The following is a 25,590-nucleotide window of genomic DNA, read 5'->3' on the forward strand; positions in this document are numbered from 1 at the left end:
TGTGTCTTGTTTTGTCATCCATTGTTAATGCAGGCCACACATTCTCCTGTTTCTAATTTTCAGGTAGCTCTTCAGTGTTCAGTGACTCCCTAATAACGATTGTCAGTGCCTCACAAATCTCCTCCCTTGTCTCTCTTAACGCTCTGGGATAAATGCCATCAATCCCTGGGGATTTATTTGTTTTGAGCCAGATCAACCTGTTTAGGTGCACTTTTGAAGTATAGTCACTTGTAATGTAGAAAACGCGGTAGCCAATTTGCGCACAGCAAGATCCCACAAATAGCAATGTGATAATGACCAGATAATCTGTTTTAGTGATATTGGTTGAGGGATAAATATTGGCCAGGACGTCAGGGAGAACTCCCCTGCTTTTCTTCCAATAGTGCCATGGGAACTTATACGCCCATCCGAGAAGGTAGACAGGGCCTCGGTTTAACGTCTTGTCTGAATGACGGCACCTCCGACAGTGCAGCACTCCCTCAGTACTGCACTGAGGTGTCAGCCCAGATTATGTGCTCAAGTCTCTGGAGTGGGGCTCGAACCCCCGGCCTTCTGACTCAGAGGTGAGAGTGCTCTCACTGGGCCACGGCTGACAAGAAAGTCGCCGTGACAGAATTGGACATTCTTCTTACAACAAGTAATTTTCTCAAGCAACAGAGCACATGGACTTGCACAAAAGATCCTCTGAAGATCATCATTAGCATTTCACCTACCTTCAGTGCGAGATTAATGATAACAGAAGAGATATTTCAGCAGCGAGAGCCTGCGTACATGCAGTTACAGCGAGGGTTTGAAAACTGCTCAATATAGAACTCCACACCATGTAATGTAAACTGTGTTTCACAATAGCACCACGTACCAGAGAGATCAGATCCACCTTAAAGCTGCAGGATCTTAGAGTAAGACATAGTGGGTCTCTCATGACATTGCTCATGGATTTTAAAAAATGCAACTGGAGTAGGTAAATAGATAATAAGTTTCAAAATTTTCAATATTTTTCAATTAGTTACGTTTTTGTGAATGTAAAATTGGAGCCAATCGGCATTCTTCATGCCCTATGAACTCATCAAACACTCTCACACTCCCTATGGATAAACTAGACAGTTGCAGACTCTCACGGGCTCTGATAATTTTCGTGTGTGATTCCAATAATGAGGAATTCTTGCCCAAGTGTCTTTACCTTTCTGTGAGCAATATTTAAAAGTCACACCAGATATTACATCCGTCGCATGCAAAATCCCCAGTGTGACTTTAAAGGTTGCACGCACCAAAAGTACAGAATTCACCTCAGCAAAGTCGTAGCAAAAACTAGAAAGGCTGGAAACGCACAGGAGGCCCGGCAGCACCTGGAAGAGTGGACATGATGGCGTTTCGGGAAGAGACCCTTGCAAGAAAACTGCTTGCCCCACAGCTTTAAAATGGAGAAGACTCGCTCAGTGGAACCTCCATCACCAGCCAGAATGGAGGAGACCTCATGGGCGGACAAATTGGCAAGTGATTGACCACCTCCAAATTCTGACGCAGGGCGCAGCAAAGCCATCATGGGAATGAAGACAGAACCAATCACAGAAGAAACCTTGTGTCATTTGCGTGACCAAAAAACATGGAATACAAAGCTATCCATGTCTCCCACAAGGCTTTCCTCTGCACCAATTCTGGTAATGGATGTTCCACAGTTTGTGAAAACACAGACTCACCCAGAAGGTGAATGAAGCACAATACAAATCTATCTACGTTTGACACAGAGTGACTGAAATAAACGTATATTACTTTTTAAAGAAAATCCCCAAAGAAATATGCTCGAGGTACACCAAATGTGGTTTGTAATATGGTGAGTTAATGCTACATATAAAGGAACAGTGTGGAGCTGTGTAAGCATCACCCTTCACAATGCTTCACCTCAGATGGACAATGGGTAGGAAGATGAAGTTCGTGAACATGCTACAACACTGCTGGAAATGAATGTACAAGAGCTAAGCCAAAACAAATGGAAGAGTGAAGTGTGTTCAGACAAACACTTGTTAGTTTACCGTGAGGGCTAGCTGGAGTTGAGGTACGGGCTGGAAATAAAGAGCAAGGTTAGGGTTTAGTTGCAGCTAACACAAGTAAAACAAACACATTTTTCAGCCAGTTATATATCTATATAAAAAAACGGCCTGGAAGAAAGAACTTGCATTTATATAGCACCTTATCACATCTCTCAGAAACATCCCAAAATGGTTTCCACACAATGAATTACATTGAAGTACAGTGACAAGCAAAACCCCTCAGCCAGCAATGAGATGACTGCCCAGTCCATCTGCTTTTTTGACGGTGCTGGTCGAGCTGCGACTGTTGGCCAGGACATCTGGTCCGATGATTCGACCTCTGACATCGCATTGCCCAGGTTGTTCTGCTCAACCCCTGAAGTGGGACATTGTACTGATTGTGAGATATTGCTTTCAGAAAAGCAACCTTTGCCCATAGGTTTCTCTTATAAGGGCTTCCCTTTTTTGGCAGGGGTAGATTCACATCCACACTGCCGGACAGAATAAAACACCCAACACCTGGGGTGCCAACTGTTGCCCAGTCCCAACCTGGCAATGATTGGGCTGAGGATTGAGACTCAGGCGCATTCATTGATAAAAAAAACAGCCTTTTGCTATTTGGTTTTAAGTTGTAAAATGAATGGGCCGCCCACCCCCAAAAGCAAGAATGATGTATCAAAACAGGTAGTTGTCTGTTTTTATTTATATTAATTCTCGGGATGTGTGTGTCACTGGCAAGGCCGGCATTTATTGCCCATCCCTAGTTGCCCTTGAGAAGGTGGTGAAGGGCCTTCTTCTTGAACCGTTACAGTTTTCGTGGCGAAAGTGCTCTCCCAATGCTGTTACGGAGTTCCAGGATTTTGACCCAGCAACGATAAAGAAATGGTAATATATGTCCAAATTAGGATAGTGTATGATTTAGAGGGAAACTTGAAGGTGATGATGTTCCTATGCACTTGTTGCCTTTGTCCTTCTAGGTGGTAGATGTTATAGGTTTGGGAGGTGCTGTTGAAGAAGCCTTGGCGAGTTGCTGCAGTGCAACCTGTAGATAGTACACATTGCAGCCACAGTATGCCGGTAGCGGAGGGAGTGGATGTAGTGGACTTTTAAAGTGGTGGATGGGCTGCCGATGAAGCGGGCTGCTTTGTCCTGGATGGTTTCAAGCTTCTTGAGTGTTGTTGGAGCTGCACCCATCCAGGCAAGTGGAGAGTATTCCATCATACTCCTGACTTGTGCCTTGTAGATGGTGGAGAGGCTTTGGGGAGTCAGGAGGTGAGCCATTTGCTGCAGAATACCCAGCCTCTGACCTACTCTGGTAGCCACAACATTTATGTGGCTGGTTCAGTCAACTTTCTGGACAACGGCGACCCCCAGGACGTTGATGGTGGGGGATCTGGTGATGGTAATGCCATTGAATGTCAAGGGGAGGTGATTAGACTCTCTCTTGTTGGAGATGGTCATTACCTGGCACATGTGTGGCACGAACATTACATTCTACTCATTGCATTGGTAATAATGTGGGCAGGTAGCAAATAAGGTGGTGGGGGAGGGGTTGTCACTCTGTGGCCCCTGATGCCAATAGCACTGGTCAAGTCATGGAAACAAGTCTCCAAAGTGTCATCTCAGCCTAGTCTGGGAGAGAGATCCAATGTGAAAAAAGGAGGCTTCAAGTGGAAGGAAAGAGTCCTGATTAAAGAATACTTGTTTTTCTGAAATATTAGTTGAAGTTGGTCATTTTAAGAAATTCTTTTTTAAAGATTTATGTTATAAATGACTAGAGTCCAGAAGTGACTCTGCACAATGAGTGGAGCAATGTTTAATGTGTTTGGGATTACTTTCTCCACTTTTTAATTTTTTTATTAGCCCTTTTATAATTGCACATACAAACATCATCCTCTCCATCACTGTCATCAATTGGCCAAATCTATTCCATTTTTTAATTTGGTAAAATTTAAAGCTTTCCCCCCTCCCCCCCCCCTCAAAAAAAAGAATATTGACCACCTGCATTTATTTATTAAAGCCCTGAAAATAAGAAGAAGTTATAAAAGGACATCATCGGCTGAAAAACAAGTTCAAAGGTCAGGTCTGATATTTCATGCGCTAAGCCACGGTTACCTCACAAAATTCCCTCACCCCCCCCCCCACCTCCAAACACTGTCACAGCCTTTTCTGTTGTATAAATGAACTATTAATCAGAACTTTACACGTGCAATCATCAGCACAACAAACATGAATGAGATCAGCTAAAGTGTTTTAGTACCCATGTCTCTGCTCTGTAGATCTATATGGACACCACGTGACGTCCATATACCATGACGGACATCCCCCTTCAGGCTCGAACTATAAATCAGCCATTATTGTCACAGGTACAATACTTCATCTTTGACTTGTTCTGTTTTTCTGCTCTCCTAGCGGCAATTATTTAGAAGTTCTTTGCCGAGTTTGTCCTGAGCTAGCAAGTTTCTGTGATTTCCCCGTCCCTCACCTAGCAGCAGTCAAATGGCCTGCTAACACTTGGGGCTCAATTTTAAAACTTAAATTGCGGGTGCGTTGGGGGCAGGGGGGCAATTAAAGCCGGCGGGATGATAGTGAAAGAACCAAATGTACCTCATTGAGGTACTTAAGGCACTTTACTTGTGAAGCCAGGTGTGAAGGGCCGGATCAGGCAAAAAGAAATTCAATAAATTCAATAAAAAACCATTGCACGAAGTTAAAACACAAAATCAACCGACCTTTCCACCCTGCTCTGATGTCCGACATCTCCCTCTCCGATCTCCCCCTCCTGCCTCGGTGTCCCTCCAATCTCCCCCTCTTCACTCCCCTCTCGACGTTCCCCTCTCCCCCGCTCCCAATGTTCTCTTCTCCCCACCCCCTATCTTCCCCTCTCCGCACCCACCCCCCCCCCCAGATCTTCTGTTCCAGCGCCGGATGACGTCTCGCCCTCTCTCTTTCTCTCCCCCCACACCCCCGACGTTGCCGCTTCTGTCGGCAGCCGGGCTGTCAATCAGGCTGGCTGCCGGGCGCGAAACCCGGAAAGAACTTTAATCACCATCAATTACATTGCGATCGTGTCGGAAACGGTAAGTCTTTTTTTCATTTGGGTATGCCACGTGCACCTTCAACCCCCCCCCCCTACCCCCGCTGCCAACCCGCCACCATTTCAAAATTGAGCCCTTGCTGTCAAAGGCTTCCAAATAAAATAGGGCCCGTTGGGTGAAGTCACCTGACTCTCATGGAACCATCAATGAATCAATGGGAGAGAAAATCCATTGTGTAACTGCAATGCTGTAGTGTTGGGGGTGGATGTAAATCGCTGATATTTGGCAATCACCACACCTATTCCCCAAAGATCCGTACTACTCCTGACAAGCAACTTACAGAAGAATTGCTCACTGCAGTTCTAACTTGTTGCAGGAAACCATTTTTTAAAAAATGCTGGGAAACCTGGCTATAAAGGACGAGCCTTCCACTCAAAAGTATGACATTTATTGAGCTCTAGAGCACTGTGGTTGGCGCCCTCGTCCCTCACTGAATTTCCTGGGGTTAAAGTGGAGGAAGCATTGTGCCTGATGGTGCGCTGAGCCTCACAGTGTGACTGGCAGCAGAGAATTAAAACAGGGCAGCCGTGACTGGCCATATAATTCTTCCCGACAGTCCGTCAATCTGCTTGATATCTTTGGGAAGCAGCTAAATTGTGTAAGACGTACATGGAGCGCCAATGATCAGTGAAGCAACGCAGATTAACAAAAACAGGGCTCCTCTTGCTTTGAGAAGCATTCAGGTCACCTTATTAAACTAATTATATACTGCAATTTGTTTTGCCAATTTTCTCGCCTCTTCAAGACGCTGGGGTCGTTTTTGACTTTTAGGCGACCGACCGTAGGGGTGGGCCAGTTGGCCATCCGTTCCGGTGGTGAAGAGGCCCCTGCGATTTTGAGGCCCCGGCCTTATTTAACTGTGGCAGGAGGCCTGTGGGGCCTCAAACAGGTGTCTCAGTGCAGCTCGTCAAATTGAGGCCTCAAAATCGGGCCGCCAGCAAGGTAAGCACCCCTGCTCTGAGGCTCACAAAAATAGTTCAACACTTACCTCAGGCTGGATGTTTTGTTGCATCGCCTGCAGCCTCCGACCAGTTCTGACCTAAAATGGCAATCGGGGTCCTACTTACATCATAGGACCCTGATTTCAATAATAAAGACGCCTACAGCCTGAAGCAGGTGGGTACATTGGACACCCGGCGGTTGGCCCCTTTCAAAATGGAGCCTGCTGCATCGCTGGTGTTAACAGGGCGGGAAGGCGACTGACCCCATTTTGAGGCTGTTACCGCCCCGTTAACGCCAGGCGAAGGCAGTGAAAATCGACCCTACTGATTCTTGTTGCCACTCAGTTCCATGGAGGGCCTCCAATCTCTTACCCAAACTCCAATTCTCCATTTGTGAGGCTCGATATTTAACCATGGAGAGAAACTCAGCCAAGCCCGAACCTGCCCTCACCCAACAGAAACCTTTGCGCACAGTCCAGTATGGGGTGGGGGTGATGGGGTCTTACTTGATAGTGATCAGGAGCAGGAACCCTGGCTAATTCTCATCTCCCCGACCCAGGAGTGCTGAGGCCAATTGCAGTGTCTCTTCCACTGCCCGCTGCTTGACATCGCCTAACCCAGCACAGATCAGGGACCGACCCTGCGACCTTCTGGATTTGTGTTGCTGTCCCCACCAGCTAATCCATCCGGGGGATTGGAAAAAGTTATTTTGTTTAAGCAGACGTGGACGTTTGGCAAGTGGCGTTTCCAGTGGGGAGCTTCACGGGACAGGAGTGCACACCAGGAATTCGGGGGCGGAGTCAGTCAAGCATGTTGACTGATGGACCAGAATTCCCAACATGCTCTCCTGTCATGCAAAGCTTCGCCTCAGGAACGCTGAGGAAACACGTCTTGGAGACGTTCTTCCGCTGTCCCTTTTTCAACCGATGCTGGCGTAACAAGACAAGATATTTATCAACACCGCAAAGTAACCCCGCGGCGCATCGATCCTTTTCGAACCGCAGGCTCGTCGTGGCCTGAAGACGCAAGAGGTGGAAAAGAGAATTTTTTAAAAAGCCGTGTTACCTAGGACGGTAAGATCAGCCGTTGCAGAGCTAGTGTCCAAGGTCGTGTTCACCACACACGTGTAGGATCCTTGGTCTTCCTCAGATACTTGAAGAATAGTCAAGACATCGCCAGACGCCAGGTGCCTGAAATTGGGACCATGGTTGCGTTATTAACTTGCCTGTTCTTTCCACAAACGCTGCCTCAGCCGCTGACTGCTTTTTGTTTCAGATTTCTAGCATTTTCTTCAACTTAGTGCTAATTTCCAAACATTTTGGGGGGGGGGGGGGGGGGGGGGAGATTTCCGCAGTCCTGTCGCCCTATTTGGGTCTAAAATTGGGGTGGAAGCAGGACCAAAATATGAGAGGGCATCGGGAGCGGCAACTTCCTGCCTGTTTCGATTTTCGGGCGGGCCTTAATCCTGGCAACTGGAGATTTGATATTTGGGGTCAGATGTTGTAGTTAACCCCCCCACCCCCCACACCACCATCCTCCTCCCCACGTCATTTTCGTCTCTGCCTGCCGGACTACCGTCAGTTCCTGCTCCAGTCCATCAAACTTGAGCGCTAGAAGTCGGGAGGCGCCTGAATTTCGCCTCCTTCTCAAGACTGGTGCTTCCTTTCACCCTCGACGCTTCCACCCCTCCCCTTTAAGGTGCTTCTCCAGGCCTATCAAAATTAGACTCCCCCCACCCCATGCCAGATTTCCCGCTCCGAGATTGGCGAGCCACCTTAGGGAATGTGTTTTGCGTTGGCAACCCGCTGAATTGATTCATAGAATTACATGGAACGTACAGCACAGAAACAGGCTATTCAGCCCAACTGGTCCATGACAGTGTTTTTTGCTCCGAAGGAGCCTCCTCCCACCTTTCTTCATCTAACCCCATCAACATATCCTTCTATTCCCTTCTCCCTCATGTGTTTATCTAGCTTCCCCTTAAATGCAGATATGCTAGTCGCTTCAACTACTCCTTGTGGTAGCAAGTTCCACATTCTAAGCACTCTCTGGGTAAAGAAGTTTCTCCTGAATTCCCTATTGGATTTATTTGTGACTATCTTATGTTTATGTCCCCTAGTTTTTGGTCTCCCCCACAAGTGGAAACATCTTCTCTATATCTACCCTATCAAATCCTTTCATAATCTTAAACACCTCTATCACGAGTCTTCTTTTTTCTAGAGGAAAGAGCCCCAGCCTGCTCAGCCTTTCCTGATAGGTATATCCTCTCAGTTCTGGTATCACCCTAGAAAATCTTTTTTGCACTTTCTGCAATGCCCCTATATCCTTTTTATAGTGCGGAGACCAGAACTGTTCACAGTACTCCAAGAGTGGTATAACCAAAGTTCTACACAATTATAACATAACTTCTCTGCTTTTCAATTCTATCCCTCTAGAAATGAATCCTGATCACAAAAATGGCACAAAGCCCCATACCGACTCCTGCCTGGCTCAGCACAAACCCCACCCACTGTTCCCCCCCACCCCGATTTACAGTGGAGATGTAAATATCCCCCTTGGCAACTATGTGCACAATTATCAGTGGGAAATCTCTTGAAAGTGAAGTCAGTCGCACTAGGATGTTTCAGGGTCTTTGAGACCCTCTGCCCTCTTCTACCCCCTCCCTCGTCACCCCCACTTCATATTAGAAAACTTGAGCTTGGTGTCACCTCGTTGTTCTTTCCTGATTTACCCCGCCTCCTCTCCTACTCTTCTCAGCCCGAGTGTTGTCCAATGAAGCCTTGGTCTTCACCTACACCAGTGTTGTCCGATATTGGAAGCCTTGGTCTTCACCTACACCAGTGTTGTCCTATATTGGAAGCCTTGGTCTTCACCTACACCAGTGTTGTCCTATATTGGAAGCCTTGGTCTTCACCTACACCAGTGTTGCCCAATTCATTTGTCACTAGCCACACATAGCTAATTATAAACCTAGATGTGACTAATTGCATTTCTGATCAGTAAATAAAATATGAGTAATAGACACCGTCCTTGGGCATGTGATCTCAATACTCATATTCGTACGGCACATGCATGTGAACTTTAACCTTTTTGTGCATTTGTTGGTAAACTGGTAAGACGAAAAGCAGAGCGTGAGTGTTTTTTGATTGGAACATAGGAATTACAAGACGAAAAAAGACCAAGTCCTTCTAGTTCGCCTTCTACTGTCCCGGTAGTCGTGTGATACAATGACAATGGAGTTGTTGACTAATCACAGCAATCAATCTCCATCAATTAGTCTACAACAGACCCAGACATGAGGTGAGGAAAACCCACAGCGGTGGAGAGCTTTGGGAACCATAGGTCCAAAGTCACCTGTTCCTCCCAAACATGTTACACTTACCACATGTCATGTCTCCAATTACTTGTAAACTGTAACCCAAAATGTTGTCGAGTGCTTTGCTTCCTTGGTTATGGAATGGTGGTAGATGTTTGTTAAGTAAATATACACATGAAGTACATTTACCTGTATTGTGTGTAAGGTGTTTTCTACTAAAATGAATGCATGTGGCTAAAGTGGTGTTACCGTAACCACACCTGTGGCTAGTCAGCAATTTCGATTGGACAACACTGCTCACAAAATTGGGCACTGCTGGTGACCTGAGTCTATGCTGCTCACTTGCCCCCTCTACTGGCGAATGGCATGAAGAGCAGGCGAGATTTAAAAACACAGTAAGGGGCCCGAGTTACATCATTTTTTTCTAACAAAAAAAAAGAAAAACTTGTTCGCTACCAGGAATCTACAGTACCTGCTGTCGTCAGGCATCTCTTCGTTATTTTTCAGCCATATAATTGTTGGAGAAAGTGTTGGGTCGTGCTTCACCTTGCACTCAAACACGGCCGTGCCCAATGTCTGCACAGACTGATATTCCGGCTGTTTAATGATGGTCGTCGGATCTGAAAATTCAACATTTTCATGATGTTCAATGTGCTTTCAAAGCAAAAAAAAACGTTTTCTTGAAAATATAATCTCACAACACAAAGGAGCTCACCTTTGACCTGCAGAAAGGCTTGGTTTTGGATCATGCCAATGGAATTGGTTGCTATACAGGTGTAAGTGCCACTATTGTTCTTCTGTGAGAAGGCAATTTCCAAGCTGCCGTTGTCATGGAAAACATAAGAGTCCCCATGGAGGACACTGCCTTGGTCATCCTTGAACCTGCGATTCAACAAATTCACAGTAACTCTACTGGCAACGTGCATTTTCCCCTCGTTGCTAGCCTCTGACCACTTCCTCTCTTTACATCCCAAGCTTTCTTGTCTCCCTCTATGTTGTCAGTGCTCCTCTGAACTTTCCTTTCTCATTTCTCCCAGCAGGTTAGAATCATAGAATCACACAGCACAGAATGAGGATGTTCGGCCCATCTTGCCTGTGCCAGCTTTTTGAAACAGATATCCAATCAGTCCCATGTGTGGTGAGGTGTACGCCAGTGTGTGCCGTTACCATTCTGAATATTTTGTCATATTCTTTAGGCAAGTAAAAGACTTAGAGTCACTTGTGTTGAGACAATGTGATTCTGGTATTTTTGCATATCCCACAAAGACACATGAATGTCAAAGCCACATAGAAGTTGTGGATGTTGGATCTGATCTTCTTTTCCAATCTGGATCCTTGTACAATTTGTTTTAACCTGTTCTCATTGGCTATGTATATAAGCAATGCATGGAGAATACCTATGCAGTAGCTGAACAGGACGCATTGATCACAGAACATTTCTTGAAGCAAAATTACCAATATACTGGACATTATAGTGATCACCTAGATTATTGATGTACATGTAAAGCAATGCAAATAAAACACTGATGGGTTTCCTTACCATTGAACTTGAGGTATTGGCGATCCAAAAAATGCACAGTCCAGCAACGCAGGCTTGTTTGCAATGACCTGATAAACCTGGTCGGGTGGAGTAAGCATTCTGGGTGTCTCAGCTAAAAAGCACCACAAAAGAAATAACTTTTAAAAACTGAAATCCTTTCAAAGTGTGTGTTTTATTTTAAATTAAGGCTTCCAAAATCACACAGGCCTAAGAATGTGCAAGGACATCCAGTGATAAATGAGACACAGATTGATGTTAAACTATGCAAAAGATTTTTTGTAGTAATAGCTACATTTCACCTCAGGACGCCCAAGTGGGGTTAACTGGAGATGTCAGACTCCCTCCTGCATAAGGTGGGCGAGTTGTCTTTTGATTCTGTTTGATGTCCTATTCACAAGATGGGGAAGGTCAAATGGCCCAATTTAGCTCATCCATCCGTGAAAATGTACAGTCCTTCTGGCACGCCATCTCACTGACTCGTGAATGAATTTAATGCCTCTGCTTCCTTTACCACACTCGGAAGATGATTCCAAGTGTTGAGTGCTCTCAAATGAAGTTCCACTCACCGTCTGCCCTAAATTGAACTTGCACCAGTTTCATCCCAAGCTGCTTGGCTCTACATTTTTAGCTTACCTCCAAACAGTGCTCTGGATTCACCTTATCTGTACCATTATGTATGTTATATAATCTTACCTCATTCTGAAAACCGCCAACTCCCAAGCCTGCCTCAAATCTCGATGTCAAAGCTTGCACAGCTTACATTCCCTGATGGGAAACCTACACAAACGTGACTCTCGTTGAGAGGGGAACAGTCAAAATGGAAGGTCACGCAATGTGCAAAAGAAAAGGGGTGAGGGGAAGTGGTCAAAGTTCAAACTTACTCTCCAATGAGATGGTAAGAAGCTTCAATAGAAGCTTCAGAGGGAGGCTGCAATTTGGATGAAGATTTCTGTTGGCTGGTGCAATGGGGCAGGGGCACTATTTTGAGGTCGACACAATGACATTGCAGGAGCAGAGAAGCTTCACTCTGCATCATCCGTTTCCACACCTGACCTGGGACTGGTTGATGCTCACAGTAGCTGCTGGAAGAGGAGTGTTCCATTTTCCAGCACTAACATCGCTCAGCTAAAAACTTGTAAAGAACGAAACAAAAAAAACAGCTGCAAAATATAACGTGCCAAAACTTAGTGTAATGTAGGTCAATTCCAAAAGAATTCCAATCCTCCAAATGGATTGTACCTCAGCTTAAACTCAGTGAAGGTGATGAAGCAGTGAAAAGAACCTGGGGAGGTGGAGGTTGGTGGCCTGAGGCCTACTCTGCATCCAATGGAATCAGGGAAGGGTAACACCACCGAGAAGAGCCTCTGCACAATGCTCCTGAAGACCCCAACCTTTATTCAAACAGAAAGCCCTGTAATGCTACTGGAACGCCTGGGTTCCAGTCCAGATGGGCACTAAAGGGAAGGCCAGATTTTAACAAGTTGCATTTTTCTCCTGGATGTAAAGCATTTGCTTGCCAATTCTCGCTAGGGGTCCATGTGTCCCAAGGATATTTGGCCCGCGGGCAGCACTTTTAAGGATAGCCAGCTGCTTTCCACAGCCGCTAACGCATGACATTCCAGCCCCTCACCCCTAATGGCCACGCGCTAAGAGTACCACACATTATCACGTGAGGTCTTGTCTCTGCGGCACCTCAAGAAGCAGCAGCTCCGACCCAGGGTGTCAACATGAGGAGAACAGTGAGCTAATAAATGCCAACATCGAAACTCACCGAGTACATTGACAAAAGCGTTTGCCATCAAGTATCCGTGCTCATTTGAGGCGTTGCACTGGTAAACAGCGCTGGTAGAGACCTGGACTTTAGTGAAGCGGATGGTGTCATCCATTAGTTCTCTACTGACATCACTGGGAGCACCTGTCAATCACAAAGACGTCAGCATTTCCTATCAGAGATTTCGGAACCCAACTGCATTCAGAGCACAGAAAACACGCTTAAAACTGCACATTTGTCGTACTGTTTTGCAGACACCGGGCACCTAAATTCTAATCGCCTCTGTACTCACTTTCGATGGGATGACCGTTGACCAGCCATTGGATAGCAGGCTTGGGATTCCCATTAGCTCTACAGATAAGTGTCCCGTCTTCCCCAGGCGCCAGGACCAGGTTCTTGGGCTCGCTGATCCAGTACGGTGCAGCTGCATTAACCAAAAAACAAAGTCAGAGCTTCACTCTCTGGGCCAACCTCCAACCCGCCTGTAATTACTAAGCACGGCCAACTACCAACTATTGCTACCGTGACCTTAATCACATCAGCCATGATCTCATTGAGTAGCAGAACAGGCTCGAGGGGTTGAGAGCTTGGGATTGGTAAATTTAGTCTCAAGTGAAAAACGTTACCTGCTCAATCTTTCCTGGCCTTAAAAAGCACTTAAGCAACTTCCATATCTAGCCCTAACAAGCACAAAGTAATGAGCTATCACCTATTTAATAGGGAGTGCTGTATGTTTTTTCACCTGCACAGATTCTAGGTGCAACACTTCTAGTCAAATCATTTCAGCCTCCTGACTTAATGAAGCCTCAGGGACATAACACCATTAAATTTGATGCTCTCTTCATTTATAATAGGTTACCTCAGTCAGCTTGGCTAAGTCGGTAGCACTCTCCCCTCTGACTCGGAAAGTCACGTGCTCAAGTCCTGCCCCAGAGACCTGAGCACAAAATCAAGGTTGACTCTTCAATGCTATACTGAGGGAGTGTTGCATTGTCGGAGGTACGAGCCTAGATTTTTCGTCCGCCACCTGTTTTTGGACAGATGGGGCCAGAAAATTGCTCAGGGATACGCTAAACCACATTCCCAATCAGTTTCCTAGGGACTGGTCCAGTCGGTCCAGAATGTGTCTGGCCTCAGTTGAACCCGTATATCCAACAATATGAAAATAAGGGAGTGTTGCCCACCATTTGCCCTGTTTGAACTCTGGACACATTGGCTGCTTTATCTGGCTCAGGCCACATTCCCGTGTTCTACAGTCAGGGGAAGAGGGAGGGAACATTCTACTTGCAGCCAAGGCCTGTACAATCGCTCAGAGAGTACGACCTTACATAGGACCCTATCAAAAAATCGTCCTGTATCTCTGGCAGCTCGGAGTCACTGGACACCCCTCCCCAAACCTCCAACGTCATAATTGCACCCTCTTTTAGGCCCGGGAACCCACCCTACCCCCGATTTGCTAATTACCCCAAAGCCAAAAAAAGAAAGAGTTGGGAATTCCCTCCGCGCCACAGACACACCCCAATTGGAACACCGAGGCCTTGGTGTCTTCAGTAATGCTGCATTTCAGGTGGATGTTAAGGATCCCATGGCACTGTTCAGGGAGACCTCCTAGGCCAACATCAGCATCAACAGGTTAGCCGGTCAGTCATCTCATCTCATGTGTAAAATGGTGGCTGCATTTGCCTACTTAACAATCGCTGCACTTCACTGTATTGAAGTGCTTTAAGATAGGGTAGTACACAGTGTATAAACACAAGTCTATCTGTCTGACACTTTATAATGTTTAAAGTTCCTCTCTTTCTCCGGTACAGAGTGCACGCTCTTGTGTGTGTCAAAGGAGCTTATCGCTGTGAAAGTGGTACCATACCTTTGACTGTGACTGAAATAACGTGCGTACTGGTGCCCAAATGATTCTTGGCTGTGCATCGGTATTTCCCGGCATCCGCCTCTGAGACATCAATGATTTTCAGGGTCTTCTTAAAATTGATCTCAAAGGCCCTGTGGCTAGGCAGTTCTCCCCCTTCTTTAGTCCAACGGATCCCTGGTGTGGGCCTGGAACAGAACGTCCGAGCTTCTCGTGAAAATGTCAGTCGTCAGGACTTCAGTGCATGGGTTTATTCAAAAATACTTACATCTACTCAAAGAAAAAAATGCTTTTCAACAGGTTCTTTGCGAGAGTGTGACTTGAGTTTTCTGTACTTTTCAGCGCAGTACTGGGGGAGTGCTGCACTATCGAAGGTGCTGTCTTTCGTTTGAAAAGTTAAACCGAGGCCCCGTCTGCCCTCTCAGGTGGATGTAAAAGTTCCCATGGCACTATTTTGAAGAAGAGCAGGGCAGTTCTTCCCGGTGTCCTGGCCAATCCCTCATCCAACATCACTAAAAGAAACTGTTCATCTGGTCATTATGTCATTGCTGTTGTGGGATCTTGCTGTACACATTTTTGGCTGTCACATTTCCCTTCATTCCCAACAGCGACTGCACTTCAAAAGTACTTCATTGGCTGAAGTACTTTTGGGATGTCCTGAGGTTGTGAAAGGCACAATAGGAATGCAAGTTCATTCTTTCTTTTTCTAGTGTTCTTGTCCTAACTTGCTCGTCTCCTGCAGACGCTGGTTTAAGCTGGGTTGGGCTGGGCTACGGTTCCATGGACCCCAGCAACCCTTTGGTAACTCCCCCAAATGACCATTCTTCCTAAGTGAGTCTAGACAGTGAGTGTTGGGGTGAGGGGAGGAATCACAGCCAAACACGATACAGTTCCCATTATCCACAAGCAGCAGTGGCCACTGAGTAGTGATCAAGGACGGGAATCCTGGACATTATCTCCACTCCCTAGTCCAGGGGCGCTGAGTGGCAGCTGTAGGGCCCCAAATCAGTTATCTAAATTTATGAAGTGGGCTTTATGAATTAACGTTCCTAACACAAGCTTCACGCGACAGGAAGCTTGGGCATGGACACTTGCACATCCCCCGTACACTCTCCCCCCTCCCCTTCCCCATAATTTTCAGGCCTTCAGTTCCAACGGATGGGAAATTGCGCACTGACCGTTCCCCCTCCACGTCCAAGCTCCTAATTTGTGCTCCCGTGGCCCGAAGCTTTGGGAGTGCCAATTCGTAAAATCTACACTACGTAGAGAAAGAATTCCATTTTTATAGCACCTTTCAGGACGTCCCAAAGCGCTTTACAGCCAATGAAGTGTAGTCACTGTTGTAATGTAGAAAATGCAGCAGCCAATTTGCGCACAGCAAGGGCCCCCAAACAGCAATGAGATAACGACCAGATAATCTGTTTTTTCAGTGATGTTGATTGAGGGATAAATGTTGGCCAGGACACCGGGTGGGGGGGGGGGCGGGTTGGGGCAGGGGGAACTCACCTGCTCTTCAAATAGTGCCATGGGACCTTTTATGTCCACCTGAGAGGGCAGACGGGGCCTCAGCTTAACATCTCATCCGAAAGACGGCACCTCCGACATATAGACGACAAATCACCTGAGAAAGAGGCAGGACAACTTACAAGCCTTCCGCGATGCACTCCAAATACAGGACTTGTCCTCTCAGTGCGGTCTGAATGCTGCTGGCTCCTTTGGGACTCAGGATTTTGGGCCTTCTCTCTTCCGGTGGGCTGTCTGTAAGAATTCAAACCATTGAAGTGAGCAATAGAGCCAAATTGCACAGATAATGATGAGCACTCAGAATGGAAATCAAAGGTTAACTGCAGACGGAATGATCTGCAAAGTGCTTGAGAAAGCATTAAACTATGGTATTAGTAATAATTAGAGAGGAGGGTGTCCATGAAGGATGGGGTGCATTTAGGGTTGCCAACCCTCCAGGATCGTCCTGGAGTCTCCAGGAATTAAAGATTAATCTCCTGGACACTGCTGCGAGCAAACCCAGGAGAAAAACCTGAGGGTCATTAGATAAATTGTGCGTTTTTTCACTTTTTTTGAACGCTTTAGTTTATTAGTTATTAAAATATTGGAGATGGAGGAGGGGAAAGACTGTTTGATTGACAGTCAAGAATCATCCAATCGGGTAACGAAGAGTCTGTTCGCTTTCCGATTGGCCGTGGGAAGGTGGTGCACTGAGAGGGCGGACGTGTCGGGCGACCAATGGCGGGAGCGGGAGGGGGGGGGTGGAAACAGGAGGAGGTCATGTGACGAAATCTCCCGGAATATGTCCAATCAGAGTTGGCGACCCTAGATGATTTAAGGTTAGAATACTGGTGCTTAAAGGTGGTCACAAAAGGGATCAAGGTTTTTAATCTCGTGTGCCAAATCAATTTGATTTTTTCCCCCTACCTGTTCTCAGTTTTGTAACATCAGCGGCAGTTAATCGCACTGAAATGAACGGAGACAGGAAGATAGGAGTGAAAAAAGGACCCCTTTTCGTCTCTCAAGAATGCCTGGTCGAAGCTTTCAATAATTTACACCTTGCAGATTGACGGTTTGATTCTAATTATCCAGTTCAGACCCTGGGAAGTATTCCAAAACTGTTTTAAAAGTCTGAATTGTTGGACTGGAATTGTTTAATTGGAAAAAACATATTCCTTTCAGCTTGGATGCCTTGGCAATGACAGTTTGCTTACAATTTAGTTTAATTACACTGCCATGTTGTTCATAGACTCCAGATGTCCCAGATAAAAAAACGCAAAATCGCAGATCAAAATTCCTAAGTATGTTTTAAAAAAAATTCTGATTCTCACACTTCCTCCCGGCCAGAGTATTCTAACCTCTGGACAAACTCCAGACAGTTTATATCACTGTGGTGTTAAGGCTTTCAGTTCAAAAGGGAATTGGACATATAGTTAAAAAAGAAACATGAGGAAAGGCAATGGGACGAATTGGATAAGCTCTTTCAAAGAGCCGGCACAGGCACGATGGGCTGAATGGCCTCCTCCTGTGCTGTAAGAGTCAATGCTTCTAACTACCACCTTTGCTGGCTCCTAATTTTTTTTTGAAAAATCGTTAGCATACTTGTTGAAAAACTGTTAAAAAGAACGGCTTGACTGGAGCTCAGATTCCAAGTGTTTGCCCCTGATTCAGGTGCAGAGGCAACACATGGACTGAGGGAACCTAACACTGTTCTAAATGGCCAGGATCCCACCAAATATATCCTGGTCGTGCTGAACTTGTCCTTAAAAAACAAAAATTACCCTTGAGGTGCACCCTGACTGGACGATGCCAGGAGCTGTAGTTTATCCACTTGGCAATCAATATTTCATTTTTCAAAAGCCTTATTTTTTCAGATATTGGGCGTGCGTTTCAAGATGTATTAAATTTCAACTGTCTAGAAAACAGCTCCAAATACACGCAAGGGTTCACTTTACTATAATTATCTAATAGTCACGCTGCCAATTGCAGCCTCACATTAGAGCAGGCGGGACTGGAGTCAATGCACAGGAAGGTGTCCGCCTTTGCTGGCCTCCCGACTCAGCCCTTCTCTTTTCTGCTTTGATTGCTTTACCAGCTCTGAGCAAAATCATCAGCGCACACTCACGTCCTCACAGTTAACTAGTCTCCCTTCCCACAGCAATCCTGTCCATTGGCCTTGAACCCTCTTCTCCATTTTAACTAGAGATGAACGAGAACTCAAAGTGAGATTTTAATTCCGCCCCCTCTCCAGTGAGGCAAAAAGGTTTTTTAAATCGAGTTTCTTGGCAAGCAGACAAGTAATTGGAGACTGTATGAGGGGCACAGCGAGACACAGTCAGACTTGTGCAAACCGGAGTCCTTTTAGATAGCATCTTACCTTCCGGTATTGTTTGACGTGCGTGCAGTGAGAAGGCAGAATAGCTTGCTGTTCGACCGCTGAATCTCAGCATTACCTTCAGTGAAGTGACGGGGCAAAAGATCAAGAGTCAAGCTTCCTGGAGCAAAGCCTCGGTCACCAGGAGCATGGGCCGGAGGTCGGCACGCCCAATTCACAGCGCTCCCCAATTTTCCATGCCCCAATCAAAGTCCAGAAAAACGGGCTGCCCGGGCTCGCCCCGCTTGGCCGATTGGCGCTCGCCTCGAATGAGGCTTCGAGCTGAGAGTGCCGCCACTCGAAACCTGCACCGAGGTCATAGGAACATAGGAACAGGAGTAGGCCATTCAGCCCCTCGTGCCTGCTCCGCCATTTTATAAGATCATGGCTGATCTGTGATCTAACTCCATATACCTGCCTTTGGCCCATATCCCTTAATACCTTTGGTTGCCAAAAAGATATCTATCTCACATTTAAATTTAGCAACTGAGCTCGTATCAATTGCCGTTTGTGGAAGAGAGTTCCAAACTTCCGCCACCCTTTGTGGTGGAGAAATGTTTTCTAATCTCACTCCTGAAAGGTCTGGCTCTAATTTTTAGACTGTGCCCCCTACTCCTAGAATCCCCAACCAGCGGAAATAGTTTCTCTCTCTCCACCCTATCCATTCCCCTTAATATTTTATAAACTTCGATCAGATCACCCCTTAACCTTCTAAACTCCAGAGAATACAACCCCAATTTGTGTAATCTCTCCTCGTAACTTAACCCTTGAAGTCCGGGTATCATTCTAGTAAACCTACGCTGCACTCCCTCCAAGGCCAATATGTCCTTCCGAAGGTACGGTGCCCAGAACTGCTCACAGTACTCCAGGTACAGTCTAACCAGGGTTTTGTTTGGCTGCAGCATAACTTCTGCCCCCTTGTACTCCAGTCCTCTCGATATTAAGGCCAGCATTCCATTAGCCTTATTGATAATTTCCTGCATCTGTTCATGACACTTCAATGATCTATGTACCTGAAACCCTAGGTCCCTTTGGACATCCACTGTTTTTAACTTTTTACCATTTAGAAAGTACCCTGTTCTATCCTTTTTTGATACAAAGTGGATGACCTCACATTTGTCTACATTGATTTCCATTTGCCACAGTTTTGCCCATTTACCTAATCTATCAATATCGCTTTGTAATTTTATGTTTTTATCCACTCTGCTTACAATATCACCAATCTTTGTGTCTTCGGCAAACTTAGGTGTGAGACTTTCTATGCCTGCATCTAAGTCGTTAATAAATATTGTGAATAATTGAGGCCCCAAGACAGATCCCTGCGGGACTCCACTAGTCACATCCTGCCAATGTGAGTACCTACCCATTATCCCTACTCTCTGTCGCCTTTCGCTCAGCCAACTTCCCAACCAAGTCCGTACTTTTCCGTCGATTCCATGGGCTTCTATCTTGGCTAACAGTCTGTTATGTGGGACCTTATCAAATGCCTTCTGGAAATCCATATAAATAACATCCATTGACATTCCCCTGTCCACTACATTAGTCACCTCTTCAAAAAATTCAATCAGGTTTGTCAGGCACGACCTACCTTTCACAAATCCATGCTGGCTCTCTCTGATTAACTGAAAATTCTCGAGGTGTTCAGTCACCCTATCCTTAATTATGGACTCCAGCATTTTCCCCACAACAGATGTTAAGCTAACTGGTCTATAATTCCCTGGTTTCCCTCTCTCTCCTTTCTTAAAAAGCTGAGTGACATGTGCAATTTTCCAATCGAGAGGGACAGTTCCTGAATCTAGAGAACTTTGAAAGATTATAGTTAGGGCATCTGCAATGTGCTCACCTACTTCCTTTAAAACCCTGGGATGGAAACCATCTGGTCCTGGGGATTTGTCACTTGAGCTTTCTGCGACACGATAATGACATTACCCTTTACACTGCCGAAAGATAGCGCGCAAACAATCCGCATCAATGTACTGATGAAAGGTCATCGGCCTGAAACGTTAACTCTGTTTCTCTCTCCACAGATGCTGCCTGACCTGCTGAGTGTTTCCAGCATTTTCTGTATACATTTGGCAGCAATATAAATTGGCAATAATTAGAATTTTTAAACAAATCAGACCAAGCAGAAAGTGACAGCTTGATCTTGCGGGCTGTGGGGTAGAAACGGTTTGCTCAGCAACCTGTATCCCTTTTGAGCTAGAAGGGTGAATCCACTCGGCCCCGTGAGAGTGCGTCGGAGACAGGAGTACGACAGTGCACTGCTGCTGCTGCTGCTTCGACCCGAGCTCCCTCGGAGGGCGGCTCCCCACTGGGAGCGCAGGATCGGAGGGGGCACTACTTTCCCGATCATGTGACTTAGGAAAAAGCCGGGCCTTGCGGGGCCCACGCCCTGTGTGCATGGTGCCAAAAGTAAAACGTTAACTTGCACAATTGAGTCGTTCTTAAGACGTTCAGCAAGAATGTTCGTTCTGAAATCAAGCCACCAGTGGGAGGTTTTGGAAATTTAGCAACAAATGACAGAATACCATTAGATGGGACCTCATGCCCCTTTGTAACACTTAATGTGGATGCTGATTTTTTGCATATAGAATGTACTATATTATATACATAAAATATAGATTTAATACCAATATTTAATATCAGTACGGGCAGGGAAAGGGTTTGCTGTTTCTCTCCCATGGTACTTCCCTCTCCTCTCCCGAAGGTGCTGACACTCGGTGCGTTTGCCTCCAGTATCTTGACCAGGTGCTAATTCCTTGTGTACGAGCCCAGACCATGATCATTGGCAGGCTATTTGACTGCAGAGGCCATCGGCAATGACCCCGATCCCGTTCTCACAGATGCCTTTCTGGAGCATCGGTCAGGGGACAGCCATCGGGAGTGGGAGCCCTCAGTAATTTTTTATCGCCTATCTGGCCCCAAGGAGTGAGGGGGAGGGGGGCACTGAGGCTAACTGAGGTATCCCAGGCCTGAGATCAGCACAGTACAGAGCAGCAATTGTACCCGAGAGCTTCCAGTCCGTGAAGCTCAGTTACATGGTGGGACCCCACCCTCCCCCTTGACACACCCACATAAAGAGTAAAGTATCTTTTGAGAGGGTCGATTATTGATTGGCTACAAACAATGTCAGTCGCAGGGAATTCACAGCGTTACCTGCCTTGGATGGTTTCCCCTCACAACCAATTTGAAGAGGAACCGTTCGGATTCCAGATTTAACTGGCGACTAACTGGACAGGGTGTCGCTAATCCCGCACGGCTTCAGAAAGGGAACGAGGCTTTGGCGCAGGAGAGCCTTTCAAAATGTCCTCCGGCGCCCTGCTCCAAATGTCCCGCCGTTGTGAGAACATGGCGGATGTCTGCGACCAATGGTGGCTTTCTCTCAGCCGCTGCGACGAACCTCCCGAATAGAAAGCATGCATCGTGCGGGCGGCCCGCACGGAGGTTAGACATTCTCTGTTAGTGTGTGGAGGGACACGACATTTAGAGGTGTTATCGTGTTAGCCCAACAACCAGCACCTAACTTATTGCCTGGATTATCATCAAGTTACGCGCATGCTGCACATGTATGAGGAGTAACGAGACTGATTTTAGTAACAGTGGGGACCTTTGACTGGGATTGGAGAGGTGGAAATGGTTACGGTCAGACGACAAAGTCTACTGGTGTTAAAACACGAACACTAGGGGACAACGTAACTCACCACCGTATAGTTCAGTATCATTCGAGTAAACTGCGTAAGTCTCATTGATTGCGTCCACTGAAACAAACAGATGCGTATAAACATGCGGAGGAGAAGTGGGCAAGAGCAAGGAAGAGCTGAAGGAGAAGGGTTTGACGTGGTCGAAGAAAAGAGAAAGGCAAACCAAATTTAAGACAGTTCATAGGAACAGGAGTAGGCCATTCAGCCCCTCGAGCCTGTTCCAACATTCAGTTAGATCATGGCTGATCTGTATCTTAACTCCATCCACCCGGCTTGGTTCTGTAACTCTTGATACCCTTACCTAACAAAAATCTACCAATCTCAGTTTTGAAATTCTCAATCGACCCCCAGTTTCAACAGATTTTTAGGGAAGAGAGTTCCAGATTTCCACTACCCTTTGCATGAAGAAGTGCTTCCTGACATCACCCCTGACGGCCTAAGGTTATGCCCCCTTGTTCTGGACTCCCCCACCAGAGGAAATAATTTCTCTCTATCAATCCTATCAACTCCTTTAATCATCTTAAACACCTCAATTAGATCACCCATTAATCTTCTGTATTCAAGGGAACACAAGCCTAGTCTATGCAACCTGTCCTCATAATTCAACCCTTTTAGTCCCGAGTAGGGTTTTGAAAGAACTCAGAGCTGGGTCTATTGGACTTTGTGCTCTATCTCACGGTCGCTCAGATCAGCAAATGGAAAGAAAAGAGCTATTCAGAAATTTGATTTTGCAATTATTCTGACAGTTAAACGAGGGACCTAATTGAATGTTTTTGGGGAAGTAACTAAAGTAGTAGACAGGGGAATGTCTATGGATGCAGTTAATATGGACTTCCAGAAGTTATTCGATAAGATTCCACACAAGAGACTGTTAGCTAAAGTTGAAGCTCGTGGAATTGAGGCCAAATTATTGACCTGATGAGGAGTAATCAGGTCAATAATAAGCGGTAAAAGAGAGAGAGAGTAGGGATAATGGGTATGTACTGGAATTGGAAAGAAGTGACTAGTGGTGTCCCACAAGGATCAGTGCTGGGGCCTCAACTATTCACTATATTTATTAATGAGTTCGATAACACAAGAGACAGCCATATATCCAAGTTTGCTGACGACACAAAGATTGGTGGCGTAGTAAGTAGTGTAGACGGGGGCATAAAATTATGGAGAGACATTGATAGATTAAGTGAGCGGGCAAAACTGTGGCAGATGGATTTCAAAGCAGGTAAGTGTGAGGTCATCCATTTTGGGCCAAGGATTGATCAGGGAATTTTTTAAATGGTGAAAACCTAAGAACAGTGGAGGTCCAAAGAGATTTAGGGGTCCATTTACACAGATCACTAAAATGTAGCAGTCAGGTACAAAAAAAATCAAAACGACTAATGGAATGTTAGCCCTCACAACTGGAGGGCTAGAATGTAAAGGGAAGAAGTTTTGCTATAGAAATACAAAGCCCTGGTTAGACCACATCTGGAGTACTGTGTACAGTTCTGGGCACCGCACCTTAGAAAAGGTATATTGGCCTTGGAAGGAGTGCAGCACAGATTCACCAGAATGTTACCAGGGCTTCAAGGGTTAGATTATAAGGTGAGATTTCATAAACTAGGCTTGAATTCTCTGGAATATAGAATGTTAAGGGGTGATTTGATTGAGGTTTTTAGGATTTTGAAAGGAATTGATAGGGTAGATAGAGAGAAACTTTTTCCGCTGGTGGGGGAGCTTAGGACAAAGGGACACAACATTAAAGTCAGAGCCAGGCCATTCAGAGGACAAGTTCGGAAACACTTATTCACGCAAAGGGTTGTAGAAATGTGGAACTCTAGCAGTAGGTGCTAGCTCAATTAATAATTGTAAATCTGAGATCGATAGATTTTTGCTAGCCAAGGGTATTAAGGGATATGGAGCCAAGGCGGGTGGATGGAGTTAGGTTACAGATCTCATTGAATGATCGAAAAGGCTCGAGGGGCTGAATGGCCTACTCCATCCTGTTCCTATATTCCTGGAAGATCTTTGATTTTTTTTGGGGGGTGGTTTTCAGCTCAGTGCAATAATCTAACAACTGAATCTTAATCTGCATGACTTTCCAATCCAATGCTGGGATAAGCCAGTGTTCGAATTTCAGGAGGACTTTCTGTTTTATTGGACACTAACCAACAAGTATTGTTCTTTCCTTTTAATATTAGGGACACTGCAAGACGTAAAATACAACTTGTACAGTCACGCAGTGCACACACACACAGGACACACATTGATCAACTGAAAATAACTGAGTCAAGTTCATTAACTTAACAGGAAACTCAGGCCTTGAAATAAGCTGCAGGAGAATAATGATACAAACGCTTAATGTGTTGGTCCTAAACTACTCTCTCCACTATTTTCCTGAAGGAGTTTATTTAAACAGGTTGCCACTCCACAGGAAGTAGGGATATCAAACAAACACGTCAATCGTTTGTACACTAGAGTCCTACTGGGTCATTTCAAGAGCTGTTTTTGTTCAAGGGATGTTGAATATATCATCTAAAACTAGAAGCTCCAAATTTGTGAGAAGCAAAAATATTGAGGCCTGGGTTCAAATCTAGTCCAGAGTGGTAGAATGGAAGTCCCTGGTCAGGTATAGCATGCAGAGCAGGGCTCCCTCTACTCTACCACAACAATACACCTCAACCCCAAACTCAGGAAGAACATCCCTGTACTGTACCCGTGTGACATTTCCCAGAACAGCCATCTTGTGACTTCCCAGAGTGAGGGCAAAGTTGTGCCAAATTAAGTGCAGTTTTTTTTGCTTTGGACCAATGCCCACTAGGAACTCGATTGTGGTTGAAGAGGGAGGTTTTAAGGATCAACTTAAAGGAGAGAGAGGTAGAGGTGGAGAGGTTTAGGGAAGGAATTCCTGAACATTGGGCTTGGGCAGCTGAAGGCACGGCCAAAATTGGAGGGATGAAGGAAACTGGGGATGCACAAGAGGCCAGAATTGGAGGAATGCAGAGATCTCGGAGGGTTGTAGGGCTGGAGGAGGTTACATAGGTAGGGAGGGGCGAGGCCACGGAGGGATTTGAAAACAAGGATGAGAATTTTCAAAATGAGGCGTTGCCGGGCTGGGGGCCAATGTAAGTCAGCGAGCACAGGGGTGATGGGTGGACGGGACTTGGTGTGAGTTAGGATACGGGCAGCAGAGTTTTGGATGAGCTCAAGTTTACGGAGGATGGAAAATGGGAGGCCGGCCAGGAGAGCATTGGAATAGTTGAGCCTGGAGGTAACAAAAGCATGGATGAGGGTTTCAGCAGCAGGTGGGCTGAGGCAGGGGCGAGACAAGTTTCACCCCATCGGCCTGGTCTGGATTTGAACACAGCCACTAGAGGTGAAAGGTCAGTGTGTAACCTATTGCACCCCTCTTGACGTGCTTTCCAAATTGAGTCACTGGGTATGATTTTGCTTTGGGAGGAAGGTTCCGACTGGTGATT

The 25,590-nt window shown here is 46.0% G+C and overlaps 1 protein-coding gene across 1 annotated transcript in view; it reads right to left on the reverse strand.

The window, feature by feature from the left end:
• Positions 1-25,590, reverse strand: part of nrcama (neuronal cell adhesion molecule a) — a 233,674-nt gene that overhangs the window by 75,047 nt on the left and 133,037 nt on the right. The window contains 9 exon segments of the mRNA XM_067999886.1: positions 7,132-7,256; positions 9,855-10,002; positions 10,098-10,264; positions 10,923-11,034; positions 12,694-12,837; positions 12,986-13,117; positions 14,561-14,745; positions 16,204-16,315; positions 22,136-22,192. Coding sequence (XP_067855987.1) covers positions 7,132-7,256; positions 9,855-10,002; positions 10,098-10,264; positions 10,923-11,034; positions 12,694-12,837; positions 12,986-13,117; positions 14,561-14,745; positions 16,204-16,315; positions 22,136-22,192 — 1,182 coding nt within the window.

This window comes from Heptranchias perlo, chromosome 18 (assembly GCF_035084215.1).
Source record: "Heptranchias perlo isolate sHepPer1 chromosome 18, sHepPer1.hap1, whole genome shotgun sequence".
Taxonomy (NCBI): Eukaryota; Metazoa; Chordata; class Chondrichthyes; order Hexanchiformes; family Hexanchidae; genus Heptranchias; species Heptranchias perlo.